This window comes from Etheostoma spectabile, chromosome 15 (assembly GCF_008692095.1).
Source record: "Etheostoma spectabile isolate EspeVRDwgs_2016 chromosome 15, UIUC_Espe_1.0, whole genome shotgun sequence".
Lineage (NCBI taxonomy): Eukaryota > Metazoa > Chordata > Actinopteri > Perciformes > Percidae > Etheostoma > Etheostoma spectabile.
The window spans coordinates 7,199,317-7,214,493 of NC_045747.1; the positions used below are offsets into that span (position 1 = coordinate 7,199,317).

The 15,177-nt window shown below is 38.2% G+C and overlaps 1 protein-coding gene and 1 long non-coding RNA gene across 2 annotated transcripts in view; one reads left to right on the forward strand and one right to left on the reverse strand.

Annotated features, from left to right (window-relative positions):
- LOC116702875 (uncharacterized) overlaps positions 1 to 621 on the forward strand; it is a 4,667-nt gene extending 4,046 nt beyond the window's left edge. The window contains exon 3 of the long non-coding RNA XR_004335276.1: positions 612 to 621. This is a non-coding gene — a long non-coding RNA (uncharacterized LOC116702875). The remainder of the gene's footprint in view (positions 1 to 611) is intronic.
- baiap2l1b (BAR/IMD domain containing adaptor protein 2 like 1b) overlaps positions 1 to 10,433 on the reverse strand; it is a 34,585-nt gene extending 24,152 nt beyond the window's left edge. Inside the window, 5 exon segments of the mRNA XM_032537385.1 lie at positions 19 to 97; positions 1,314 to 1,375; positions 7,662 to 7,748; positions 8,026 to 8,101; positions 10,033 to 10,433. Coding sequence (XP_032393276.1) covers positions 19 to 97; positions 1,314 to 1,375; positions 7,662 to 7,748; positions 8,026 to 8,101; positions 10,033 to 10,083 — 355 coding nt within the window. The 5' untranslated portion in view covers positions 10,084 to 10,433.
- Between the last annotated feature and the right edge of the window lie 4,744 nt (positions 10,434 to 15,177).

A 15,177-nucleotide genomic window follows, 5' to 3' on the forward strand; every position in this document is an offset into this window, starting at 1 on the left:
CCACACCCACACCCACACAACTTACTGTCATGTATTTTACATCCATTTCAGTCTTTTTCTCCAGCTCAGATATTATCTCCCTGTGGAACCTCTTAAACTTCAGCAGAGGAGGAGGAGGGACCCGAGAGAGGAGAGAGAAAGAAGACACTGGTGATTATAATATAAACATAATGGGAGGATGAAGTGCTGCAGTTTGTAGTTTTGCTGTCAGTGACAAAGAGGGATAATACTGTAACTCTTACAGAAAAAAATGGAGAGTGATCATTTAGAGTGCATCTGTGCATGTGTGCGGGGGTGAGAGCCAAGTCTGAGGTTGCGCTTATGAATGAGTCAAAGTGCTGGCATTACTAAATCCTTGTTGCACTGGCCACTGGCATGGGGGCGGACCAATAAATTGGGAGACCCCATTTGTGGAATACACACAGATGACTACAGAGACCTTATCTCACACAATTAATGAAGTCTTTTTTTTTTTTTTTTCTCTGAACTGAATGAATGCTGTGACTCACCATCTGAAGTCCGTTAAGTCGACCCACTCACTGATGCTGTTAGCAACAATTTCTCAGAGGAATGCCTTGGAAATTTTCTGCCCCAAAGTTTAGCTTTATTAGGTTATTTTTAAACTCTGGAATTATTTATTTTCCCAACCAAAAATATCGTGCAAACTTTTAAGAAAAACTCTTGGGGTTAGCGTTAGATAAGTGAGGGCTTGATTAATATAAATGTCATTAGCAAATGGTAATGTCAAATCATTTTACAGACTTAAAAATAAATTAATTCAGGAAATAATTAAAAGATTACTTAATAAGAAAAATCATTTGCATCTTCACTCAATTGTTTGCATGCTAACAACCTAAATTAGACTGTACTTAATGCACCTGATTGTAACAGCTCCAGCAGGTGTATCCTCGGGACATGTTGAGGCCTGCCCTGTGCTCTCAGCAAGGAAAGAAACCAACTAACAGGTGCTAAAACAATCCAAACCTGTTGTTTCCCTTCCTATCCAACCTCTTTGTATTGTGCTTGTCCATGGTGCTACTGTAGTTTATGTAGGTGGGGAGGGAGGAGAGGCCGTGTATATCTATCAAAAGGTGGGAGGAAGAGAGAGAATGCAACTTGCTGACTGTGTGTACCACTAAATGGTGCTTAGTGGATTAAGGCTTTGCTTGCGCTTGTCTGGAAATATACTGAACAACAGGTTCAGAGAGTTTCTGACAAAGTGCATTTGGGTGAGGCGCAATTAAGGAGAAATTAGGTTACACTGGAATTTTCAGGAAGCATTACGCTAGTGCAAAAACACATGTAACACTCACATTTTCTTCCAGCTCAAAGTGCACCTTCCTGTGGATCTCGGAGATGTCCATCAGCACTACACCTGTCCCAGAGAGAAAAACAGACAGGTAATATACATGTTAGAAGAAAGACAGGCCAGCAGTAAACTAATTGTTTGGTCTTGTTTGCTTTCCTTAACAGGTCAAATGATCTAAATGTATTGGGCAACACTTCAATTCAATGAAAATGAGCACAATACATACAGTACACCATATACAGAACATTATACTGAATATGAATGAATGCATCACTGAGAAATGATGCGTGTCATTTGCAACCTCAAAAAACATCACGTCACTGTCTACAGATTGTTAAAAAGGATTTCCTCCGCTGAAATGAAAAGGAAAATAAATAGATGTACCTGTACTAGAAAAACTGGACCACCTACTGCTCGGCTAATCATAAAGAGCTCAGATGGCAGGCAGCCAAAAATCATAACTGTCTGTTACTGCATGTTGCTCACAAAGGCAATCAAATTAGGATTATGGAGTACCAATCATTATATTAAAAAACTAATTAATTTTCTTACTGACCTCAGCACACACCGCCAGTGATCACAAAAATCCTAATTGGATTCCCAATTCTTTATTTTACTGACGTCTGTCTCATTTTAACAAAAACAAACTTAAAATAAAATTACAGTAGCCAAACATTTTTTCTAAGACCACTAACTTAATAAATAATAGCAAACAGTAACTAAAGTAATGTGTCAATGCTGTGCAGCATAAATCAGTAACTCTACTCTGAACCAGATGGTCTTCATGCCGAGTTGTGTCTGTTTTTAACATGTCTGTGGCCTGGATAGTGCTGCTACAGATTGAAAAGGCCTCTGTGTGTGTGTGTGTGTGTGTGTGTGTGTGTGTGTGTGTGTGTGTGTGTGTGGCTGGGGAAGTCTTTTGACAAAAAACATTTTCAACACCCCTCAGAAAACTGAAAACTGACATTAAGGAACAATATGTGTATTTCCAAAGATGTGTGTGGGCCAAGGAACTTGACAGATGGATGGTCACTTTATTGCAAAAAGCAAAAGAGAGAATTATGAAGAATTAGAACTACAGCAGTTGAACTTTGGCTCCAACTTCAATTGTTTATTCTGTTTTAAATCTTATAAAACAGCAAATAATTTGAAACCCGGTCCTTTGAGAGACACGTGTAATACATTGCTCTTCCAACTATAGTTGAAACTACAGTATGAATAGTGTACAGTATATGCAGGGTATCTTTTCTGTGTATAGAATAGATGTAGAATGCATGACAGATTGAAGATTGTGTCTCCCACGGGATCATGTGTTGTATAAGATATACTGTAAAAGCAGGATGCAAATCATTAGAATGAAAACGGATGTTATGACTTTTTCCAGCACTGAGCTTTTCCCATAGGAGTTTATTTCCGTGTACAGTAAGCAAATGCCACAACCAAAAAACCTTTTTCAGTAGCCAACAAGTACAGCTGTACTGTACACACGGGTGTTGATAGTGATATAACCTTGAGACATTTGTTAAAGACACATTTCCTACTCTACAGAGACAGTTAATTGGAATATAAATAGAAAATCTGGGCCATCACAGAGTGGAGGTGTTGGCTTGGTAAATAAATAACACTCTAAATCATTTAATTAACATTTCTGTTTGTAGATGCTGTAGACCAATACTGCAACAAATGTGAGAAGGAGCCATCTACACAAACCTCACAGAAAGGTTTTCTAAAGATTAATATGAAGGAACACCAGTTATTGTGCCATGACAGTAATTCAGTTTTAATTTAATAAATCAATATAAAAAAGTATAAGATATAAATGAATCAGAGGTGATATAAAAAAAGCCATATAAAAAAATCCAGTTTCCTTTTCTCAAAAAAAAAAAGTACCATGCAAATCCCTGACAGATGTTCAATAGGCTGCCAAGTTGATGTATCAATATGTCCTGACTCCTGTACATTCATCAGCATGTAAACATTGCCCTTCCCCCACCCTGTCTTTCTACACCTTACCTGCCCCACCTTGTCTTATTATGGCAAGACTGGCTCTTTCACCCAGCACAGTTCAAACAGCTCGGCAGATAAAGGCCAACAGACCATTCCTGTAAATCTGCCCTTTGGGAGGAGTAAAGAGACTTTGGGGGGGGGGGGGGGGGGGGGGGGGGGGGGGGGGGGGTTAATCTTAAAAATGTCATGAGGTGTGGTATACAGTCAAATACTCGACTGACTGGTTTCTTTGTTTAACACAAAAGTTGTGAGTCATCAACATCATTATATCCAAATAATCAATGCAAATGTGTCATGTTACTGACACAAACGTCTTGGCTACAGTAACGTCACACGGGACTAAACAGCCTTTTATTCCAGCAGTTCACACTCCTTTGTTTATTTTTTGTGGCAGTATGTACAAAATGTTGCCGGGCAACAGGTGTTCTCAATCGAGCAAGGTTTGAGGGCAAAAGTGTTTCATAATGTGGATTACAACAGGAGCAATCCCCCGCCATTAGCTAACAAAACCAAGCTGAGATAAACCCGATACAGACGCCCTGCCTACAGACCTGTTTACCCAGGTTGTAAATGGGTCTGGAGCCTTGGCTACACACACTGTGCTTTGAGGAGCAGTTTTACATTCACCATAACTGGGGAAACAGTTGTTACTCAAAGACAAAAGGTAGCAACTGACAATTCAGCAACCTTCAAAAGAAGTATCTAAAGGATAACTTCGCCATAAAATCGCTAGGATGTTAGGAGTGGGTGGAAGAGCAAAAGGTTTATGATAAGATCATCAGAAACTGTCACTATTCGGGCGCCCTCGTAGCACACCTGGTTGAGCGTGCGCCCCATGCACCAAGGCTCAGTCCTTACCGCAGCAGCACAGGTTCAATTCCAACCTGCGGCCCTTTGCTGCATGACGCCTACCCTCTCTATCTCCCCCCTTCCTGTCTACAGCTGTCCTATCAATTAAAGGCCCAAAATATAAACTGAAAAGTAACGGTCATTATATTTTTATGCTTTCTCACAGTCAAATTATGTGAAAAACAGCAGAACATCTACAATAAATGAGTGCTTGTATTTCATATTACATGTTAGTACAGTATTTGCTGTTTGAACACTAATCAGTTCTACCTTCCCTGTGTAAATCATGCAGGAAAGGATAGCAAGAGAGACAAAAAATATATAGTACTTTCTTTTTCTATGATGTACAGATGGATGGGTAATGCTCAAAAAGTAGAACAAATAAATTAAAGAATGTCTGAAAGCGATATGAACAGAACTAAATGTGCGCAAAACATAGAAAAAGAAAAGAAACTTCCTAAGAGATAATTTTGTAAACAACATTTGCATGCAAAGCGGCCCACAGTTCTTCCTCAGTTTTGAATGTGGGCAAAATAATCCTGGCAAAGGAGTGAGCCTGCTGACACACTATGCAAACATGCTTGGATTATGTAAAGGGGGCCTGATGCCATTTGAGCAGGCCCGGACCATCAAAAGGACGGCGTTTATTTGTGTGTTTGTGTGTGGGTCTATGAAGCGTCTGCAAAGCCCTTGCTGCTGCAAAAGGATAAGGCTGGATAGGATTCAATTACGTAAAGATAACAAAATGATGCGCAGTCATGGGGCCTCCCAGGCTAATAAATACTATTTCAATTTTTTTTGTGTTTAAACACCTGTAGTGTCCTTGTCAAAATTCAACCAACGATATATTTTTATGTTCCAGCACCAGTAAGACTTCAAATACAGTTAGAAGATAATAATAAAAAAAGAGTGACTACACAACCATAACTTGTGCTTCAGATCTTAACTCTGTCTTATAGTCTGAAACAGCTCAGATGACTGAGTGCTTGAATGAAAGAGCTGTTGACATTTGAACTCTGGCAGAGGAGTTACGAGACTAAAGGAAGTAAAAGAAGAAGGTTGGAGGACGAGGTCCTCTAAAGGGTGTCTGGTTTCTGGTTAGCTAGGCGTCACTGAAGCTCTGGTTTCTGACGGGGCAGCTTCACTACGTCTTAAAGCTCAGAAACAAAAGGCAGACTCTCTTTTATTCTTTTTGTTTCTAGCGGGAAATTCTGCATCCTTATAATTTATATTGTTGTCTTGATATCCTGGCTGGTTTTACCGACGCATACTACAGACTCCAGTTACAATGCATCATAGATGAGAAGATTGTTTGTAGTGTATATATAATCACCCCCTGCTCTACAGAATGACTCAGAATAATCTGTCATGATCTGTCTCTCTTTCTCAGGGATTAGTGGGTGCTGGAGCGTATCCACAGGTTAGAGGTGAGTGTGATTTCACCCTACACTAAAACGGTTTTGTAAAGCTAACGGTGTGTCTATGTCATCTTTAGGACTTGTTATTTTTAGTTTTCATTTGCCAGAAAAGGGGAATTTATGTGTTTATTTGAAATATTAAAACCGGTGACATTTGAGTAAAAAAATCCTTTTTTAATTACTTAGATGGACACTGATGATGATGATAATAAGCAGTTTGTTTGTGTTCCTCCTCATTTCCTCTTGACTTCCTTTTAATCAAGGCTTTACTTGCCACAAGAGAACCTAATTTACTGTAAAACGCTCTTAACAAAAATTTATTTTACAGCGTGTGGGCATTAAATACAGATGTGCTTTCTTGAAGTAATTTGGGTATTTTGGGGTGAAAACCCAACAGTGTCAAGCCTTTGCCACCCCTAAAATAGATGGCACAGTGACATGACAAATTGTTTTTCAGAGACTGAAAGCAAAAGTGCATTGCGCGCACGCACGCAAAACACCCACACCACACACACACACACACCCACTCGTGTCTGCCTATCTTTGTGGGGGACCAGTCATTGACATAATGCATTCCCTAGCCCCCTACCCTAACCTTAACCATCAAACCTAAATGCTAACCCTACCCTCACCCTAACCATAACCTAACTCTAACCCTACTCCTAAAACCAGTCTTAGTCCTCAAAAAAGCCCTTCAACGTTATGGGGACCAGCATTTTGGTCCCACAAAGCACTCAGGTCCCATAAGTATACTGTTTTCATTATTTTTGGTCCCCACAAATGTAGCTATACCTAGCAACACACACACACACACACACACACACACACACACACACACACACCACACACACACACACACACACCCACACACACCACACACACACACACACACACACACACACACACACACACACACACACACAGTATATTTATAACCTACGGATGACAAACCAAAGTGTTTCAGCCAAGTCATTAAGTTTACGTATAGAAGGAAATATGTCATGAAGATCACTGACTATGGATGGAGAGATGAGATGTGGATTTATAATCACACTATTTTGCACAATAAAAACTAGTCACCATCAGAATCCATAGTGACTAACACAAATACAATCTGACTAGCCACAGTTCTTCATTAAGGAGCAAATTAAAATGGTTATACTTCAAGTCTAGACATCTACATTTTTTGGATGGAGTATCACTTTAAGTGTGCAGGGATATTGACACCATGTGGCACTTCCCATTGTGCTGCTGAAATTAATTAGCAGTTTTGCTGCTAATCAGTATGGGAGTTGAGAGACAAACAGTGGTTATATCAAAGTGTGCCACTAGTGACAATGAGTTAGGGGGCCATCTTTGGACTACAAATGAGCTTGTGGGAACTGAAGCCTGGGGACTTGGTTAGAAACCAACAGATAACCAAGCAAATCAAGCCAAAGTGTTTTTCTACCCATACCACACGTGCATTCATCATGCTGGCATTAATCAAAGAATGCCTGCTGCTGTGTTTAAGCTACAGTGTTCTGTATCTCAGTGATAATGACAAGGTACTTCAAAAAACATACAAACATTGGATGAAAATAAAGTTGTTGTTTATTATATATATATATATATATATATATATATTTATTTATTTATTGTTTATTTTTATTTTTTTTAATTGACTTAAGTGCATGATGAGCTCAAGCTGGAAGAATTTAAGACCACTGACCACTGGGGTTTATTGTTACCTTGCTTTTGCCCGCATGTATTAATGATGAACTCATTCATTTGTCTTTTAGTTATATTAATTGTGAGGCACTGCTATAAAAACACTACAATTATTAATGTAAACGGCATTTATAGAAAGTGTAGAATGAGAAACTGTTGATGTCTGATTTAGAAGAAATTAACCAGAGAATGTCCATTTATTGACATATACTGTATATATGCAACCCCGAGAAAACAACAATAAATGTTTTTTAAGACCCAGGTGAGATAAACAATTATTTCAGGAAAGCAGAAACTATTTCCACAGTCTGATTTTCCCTGTGTTGAAGCAGTAGAGAGCCAGAGGACACGGCAACATGGAAACTTACCTAATTCTCTGGAGACAGGAGACACTGCAGCATTCTCCCCAATCTTAGACATTGCATCAAAATATAACTTTCCCGCCAGGATCATAGCTGGGAAAATGATAGAATGATGATTACTGTTTGTCACAAGAGTTTGGGGAAATTATCGGCTCTGTAATGCATGTTGAAGACCATTGAACAAAAGCTTAATATTTACTATATAAAAAAGGTATTCAAATTTGGCTTGGTATACGTGGACCCAAAAAAATTAAAACTTTTACTCTCCCAGCCACCCAGCCATCCATCCACCTTCTATTTATAAGCATCTGTTTTTCTAAACTAAACTTAAGTTACAGTAAATGTCTATTATCATAGTAAAAATACTCACCAGCTGCTGATTTCTCATAGTTCTTGCCCAGGTTGACAAGATTCCTCAGTCCTGGGTTGAACTGGTCCATCACACTCTGGGTGGTTGGAAAAAGAAGGACAGACAATTAGTCATAATTTTCATTCCAAGTTTAAATTGTTATGTTGTTGAAACACTGCTTACTCAGTCAGGTGGATGACTGTCCACTTGACCAATTCCCATCCCATGTGAATAAGGTGGGGGAAAACATATATTCTATTTAAACCTGTTGACTAATCGTTAACAGGACAGGAACTATGAGATTTAGACTAAGATTCACATGCGTGCCATGGAAGCAGATTTTTCTGACATACTATGTCATAGAAGACAAAAAGATGTTACATGGAAAATGACAGAGACTGACGAATGGATGACAATGCTGCAAAAGCAAAAGAACGATAATTAGCATAAAACATAACCACTTAAGCAATTAAGAAGAAAAGAACAATAGAATAAAAGCAATTGTTTTCCAACATACCAATTTGGGGGTTTTACTTATGGAACTACCAGCCTTGATCAACGTCACACAGAGTGGAACTATCACCCGTATATATGAGTCAGCACTTATCTCTAATTATTGAGCTTCTCTTTCTCCATGTCATTTAAGAATAAGGACTTAGCTTCACACCCACAACAAGAATGCAGGAAATGATTCAACTTTGGTAAGCCACCTTAAGATACACATGGCAAACAATGTTTCATGAGCCAAGCAGCGCTCCCCCACTTCTGATTCAAACCTTTGTCAAGTGATACATTACATAAGCTGCAGAAACTGTCAATCTGATGACAGTGTTTATAATAAATTACACCATATTCATAAAATATGTACAAAAAAAAACACAACACAACTTGCTGCAACACTCATGTAAACATACATCTATTGGTTATAGCAGCGAGCCAGAGGTAATGGCTGCCAAGGAGATTGATATACTCTTGCCACACAACACACACAACCAGCTAAATTATTAAACATGGAGTATCTTTCCTGCATTTCATCACACCAAGGAGCTGTGGGGGCTGTCCCGAGAGGAGGCATGCAGAATAAAGCTATTCAAAAAGGCCAAATGCTTGTGAGAAAAATAATAAAGTATCTTTTTTTCCTTACAGACTCTTTTTTATGGGTGATACCACTTATCTCCTTCACTTTGCCACCTGTGGAGTATACCGATCTGGCTACACAGTGGGAAAAGTTAAAACTCATGGTGGGATGTGTGGCTCACATCCATTCATGTATAATTATGGTGTTGTTTTTGATTGGTTCTCCTTTAACCGCAATAAATCACATAGCAATAACACTACATACAAAGCAACTGGCCATTGATTATGTTTTAAAGGATACTTTGTACAATTGTTCAAAAACACAAGTTAATTACTGGATGGCACAAAGGCCAGAGTACACCAAAAAGCACACAAATGATGCTGATCAACCGAGGCAGCACTTTAATAAGGAAATGGCACTCCTAGGGGAGGGGCTATTTTCTTGAAAGACAGTGATCCAAACTTACTATAATAATAATATAAGTCAGTTAACTCCTCTGCATACTAAGTAAAATATGTTGAAAACCTGTTTTAACACTGCAGTGTGTCTCCACTAATGCAGAGGTAAACAAAGAAGGGGTTAAACTAATAACTTATACGTTAAAAAGAAGTTGATATTTCTTTATAATAACGCATTATATTATTATAATATATATCTTAGCCTATTTTCGGCTATATTAGTAGCCAAACTAAAAAGGTAAAAGGACTCCAGGTCGAGTTTACCTTCACTCCATCTTTGCCTGTCGCCTACTATTAGTGAGCACTTTCAGAATGTACTAGCCTGGCTAATTAAAAACACCTGTTGGTCATTCAGGTTGTAACGCCACCGGAAAGTTAAAGCACAGCGGGTGTAGCTGTTTCAGCAGTGGACAGATGTAAGTATAGAAGGTTATTCTTTTTTTTCTCGTGTCGTGTTCGCACCGGTTGTTTTCACGCCAGTAGGCTACCCACCTTGTATGTAGTTTCAGTTAGCTTGGTCACCTCTTCCACGCTCCTCGACATGTTTAGATCCTCTCGCGACGCACGATAAAGAAAGATATATATATATATTTTTTTTTAAAACACCGACTCAAACCAAAAAGAAAAGGTCCAACAGGGAAAAGTGACCAAACCTATGGACACATGACATTCCTCATAGGCAGCAAAATACGCCAGAAATGATCAAAACTGAGAGGAAGAAAAGGAGAAAAGTCCAGTGAAGGAGACTCCTGCTGCCTGTTGTTTGCTGCTGCTCTGACTGTGTGAGCACCAAAAAAAGGCTGAGCTGTCAAACTTGTTGTAGGTGGTTAGTTCAGAGCAGAGGAGGCCTGTGTAGGTAGGAAAAGGTGGAGATGTGTCAAGCCTACCGGAATGAAGGAACAAACCACTTTTCCGGTTGACTACTTTCAAATTAAATCTTTCGCTGGTTATTGACCACGAAATGCTGCAACCTTTTCATTGGTGGAAGAAGTATTCAAATAATTAACTTAAGTAAAAGTAGTAGTAGTAGAAGGAAAAAAAAAATAATAAAAAAAATATATATATATATATATATATATATATATATAATATATATGGCCTATATACTTAATTACAAGTAAAAGCCCTGCATTCAAAATGTCAATTAAAGTCAACAAAATGTAAGTACTAGCCAAATGTACTCAAAGTATCAAAAGTAAAAGGAAGCACTTATTTTAAATTGTGCAACTCATATGTAGTTTGGGGTAATCTATAACGCAACCTTATATCATATTTAGGCTAATGGCATTTGTCAAATAAATGACGTGGAGTAAAAAGTCCAATATTTCCCTCTGCAATGTAGTGGAGTAAAAGTATAAAGAAGCATAATGTTCAAGTACACATACAAAATTGTACAGTACTTAGTAGGCTTAGTAGGCTACATTTCCCCATTGGACCTTTTGAAGGAGATCTACACACTAGCCTACCATTTTAGCTGAAAAAGTTGTCCTGTTTAATGAGGTTACACAGTAAAGCTTAAACTGGTAATTTTTTTTTTATTTATTAAGACGTTTTTATCAGTTTTGGCCTCAAATGAACAAATCTACAACTTCTGTTAACATGTCACCACCACCCTTAACATGGTTTCAAACGTAAAACGTTTTTGCTGTATGAAAAATTATGTACCCTACCCTTCACATGCTTTTGGTGACACCCTTTATTATCTCCAATTATTTCTATGAACACCTGTATGTTTTTACACTTTTATTTTGAAGGCAATGTTCCAGTATTGTTTTGGATATTTCTGTGTGGCTTCACACTTCCTGTCGGCAGGTAGAAAAGGTGGACAATGGATTAAATACTGGAAACGGGCGCTCCCTGGAGGCAACTAGTACTACCATACAATGCAAACACACATCAGTCCTGAACATCTACACCCTCATGTGCTTTTGGGACTAAAGTTAAATATAAGATAACCTTTTCTTGTAACTGGCATGAACCATCTTTCTTCTTCTTTTTAAAGTTGTTTATTTTTATCCATGAATTTCTTTTGTGTGTTCTGGTTGAGCGTTATGGAGTTTTGTTTACATTATTTTAGGTTGGCTTTCAGTCTTACAGGCAACATCTTCATATAGTACATAAAGACTTTATCCATTTTACTAAGATATACCACACTCTAAACATTTAATGGACAGATTTGTGGGACTTTAGGACTTTATTTGACAGGATAGCTCAATACATGAAAGGAGAGAGAGGGGGGGGGAGTTACATGCAGCTATAACTCAACACTGACACTTTAATAATAATTGATGGTCTTTTCTTTGTTTATTTGACGAATGTTCTTATTGTTGTTAGCCTATTATTATTATTGTTATTTTGTTGTCTTTATACTGTCTTTTTTATCTATTTTTTTATTTCTTTTTTCTTGCTAAAACTGCTGCTGGAACTTTCAATTTCCTCGCGGGAGTCATCCTAAAAGGATTAATAAAGAGAGGTTTAAGTCTAAGTCTAAGGGCGCAGGTCGGACTCGAATCCAGGTCCAATGCTTGGAGTGGGAGCGCCTTATTTGAAATGACTTAATCATACAATGATATTGAGGAAGTTTCATGATTTACCACTAGATGTCCCTCATGGTCAGCTTCAAAACAACATACATGTGCATAATTTGCTTGAATTTATCAATCTAAACCCCTTTTAATCATTGCTGTTATTTATGTTTCAATGAGAAGTGTTTGTTTAAATATTTTTTTACACTTTTTTTTTACATTTCATGACAAGCTGGCATGATAAAATGTCCAATTTAAACTCAGAGAGATTTACCACTTTCTGCAGTATGTGGACGTCCAACAAGTTAAACAAAGCAATCCCGAGTATTGGGAGAGCAAATATGCAGAGCCTTTGCTTTGTAAATGTCATTTGACGTTAAAACTGCAGAAAATACCCTGCAGCCATAGGAAGCTACAAAAGAAGCTGAATGTAAAATGAGATTGTGCCCTCAGGCTCTGAACACATACTACTGCTTTCAGCCCACAAAATGCTATAAGGTGACACATACAATGTAATTAGTCTCCAGCGCCACTATGTGATGAGTATTCTATTTTTCCTCTATTGCTGTTAGCTCTCGTATCATGGCTGTCCTGACAACCTCCTACTGAGTCATCTTCCTGTAGGCAGGAATCAATACTTGAGGAATATAATACTAAATAAAGCAATACAAGGGTCAATTATGACAAGTCGCTCAGATTTCTGCAGGGCTGAAAAGTAACTTCAGGCTTACACTAACTTTTGTCTTCTCAAGCACAGATGTGAGGTAATAACGTTTTTAATGTACTTTATATATTACATAAACTTCACCATGAAAAGCTTCCCCCTATACCTTTTCACATTTCAGGCTCAGGCACAGTTACAATAGGCACAGGCTGGAGCCATCAATTAGCTGGTTCGTTTCTAATGTGATCAATAAGATTTGAAATAAAAATTGTTTTTTCTTAATTAAGTTTATGTGCTGGCTTTGCAACTTTAAGTGGAAACAACAACTTCACACTGTAACATCTTATCTTCCAACTTAGACATGGCCGAGCGAGTCAGCTGTCAGTAGTCATTCCACGAGAGAGAAGCTTTTTGGACATTGGATATCTAATTTAACCAATTTGACTTGTCCCATCCAAAAAAAAAATCTATTTTGAAAAATTCTACAGCAACGTTGAATGCAGACACTGGCGTGTTCTGCTATGAAATAGACTCAAATAACCCCCCGAACTCCAATCACGTCCCCTTTTACTTGATCAGTGATTGAGTAGACCAGTCAACCAATCACAAAGCCTGTCAAACTGTCTGAAGAAATTGATGTTATTAGCACCAGCTAGGGGCAAAGAAGAGAAAGAAAAAAAGCACATGTTGAAGCAAAAAAATAAAAGCAGTGCACAGTATGTTTATATGTACAGTCTGTGGTTATACCTTTGAACAACATGATTTATGTAGAACGGTACCGTTCTGTTGAACTGGAAGGATATAAAACATTACATTGGCTGAAGCTCTGCATGTTCTCTCTATCAGTTGTCCAAGTTCTCTGTGACCTCTCCTTCAATCTCTCTCTTGTGTATGACCTCTCAAGGACAGCTTCCCATCCATTGCGATGGAATAGCTTGGTGCACAAAGGCATTCAAAACACAGCCTGCTTGTGTTGTGCCAGCAAGGCCACCTCCTTTTCAAGCATGTCATATTTTTTCCTGGCAGTGCTTTGCAGAAGAAGTGCAGCAGACAATAGACAATTTGCTTTTCACCCTTGAAAATAGTTCATGCTTTAAACAATTTACAACATAAGATATCCAATCAACAGCAGCTAATACTTTTGCAAAAATGTCTACTTCAACCCTCATTCCCTAAAACTCTTAATTTCTGTTTTCATTGACGTCATTCATGCGTGTTTCTGTAATACTGCGAGGATGGAATAAAACCAAAGAAGATAAAGACAAAACTTGTCATTCTACTCATCTATTTCACCAGCACCAAGGACCAGTGTTCAAGAAAACTGTTATGTCCTGACTGAGCCGCAACACTGGAGCTCATTACTTTCACCAAGCAAGACCATAAATCTGGCCTTAATCTGCTGGGCAAACTGAAGGCCCGAAGCCAAACATCTAATTCTAGTATACAACACATTTTGAAGTAGAAGCTCGACCAAATACCTTTTAAAAAAACACAACAATCTGTTGTCGTGAAAATGAGGTTCTATTGAACAGCTACATCAGGAGTAAGGTGGGTAGCGAATTACAGGGAGAATTTAGCAGAAAAACCAACATATCCGAGGGCTTTAGTGACACGTCATCAGCATCACAGTATTCGTGGTACAAATAATCAGTAAACACCAGGCGCTTAGCTTTGACAGTCTCATCCTGATGGTTACAGAAACTGGGATTTTAGCAGCTTTTGGGGTTGTACTGCACCAAATTACTCCCAGAAACATTTTTCCAAGTCAAGGCAGACATAAATCTCTGTCTAAAATAAAAACCTGAATAGATGATGTGATTGAGCCTGGAGGAGGCTGGAAGTACTTGAGTAAGAGGATAAACTTCATATATAAAAATAGATTTTTAAATGAGTAGATAAAAGAGGAGTGAAACTGTTTTACTGTGATTTAAAACTTTATTTTTAAAGGGGACTGGAGACAGACAAAATGTCCATCATGTTATTCCTCAGGTATAGAAGCACATTTCTAAACTCATTGTTATTCTAAAGTGGTAAGGACAAAGGTCTGAATTTTTTATCTTTATGAGGAGAAACTGCTGATTCACCAAACCGCTGAGTCATGTGTTCAGGTATTCTTCAACATTATATTAAAGGAAAGGTAAGGGGCTGATTTGATGTACAGAATGCCTGCAAAGAGTGAATTGCAAATCACATTTCACACATTTTGCAATTTGATTTGCCCATTAATAACACACTCTTTTAAAGGTGTTAGACATTTAATAACTAATCGTTTCAGAACTGAGAGCCCGGTCTTTGTTGACCTTGTAAATTAGTCAAAGAAAATAGTAAATTACGTATCTCACAACAAAAGACATCACAATCATTCATCACTTTTCTGCAGTGTTTGATGAACAGTATAACCACACACACACACACACACACACACACACACACACACACACACACACA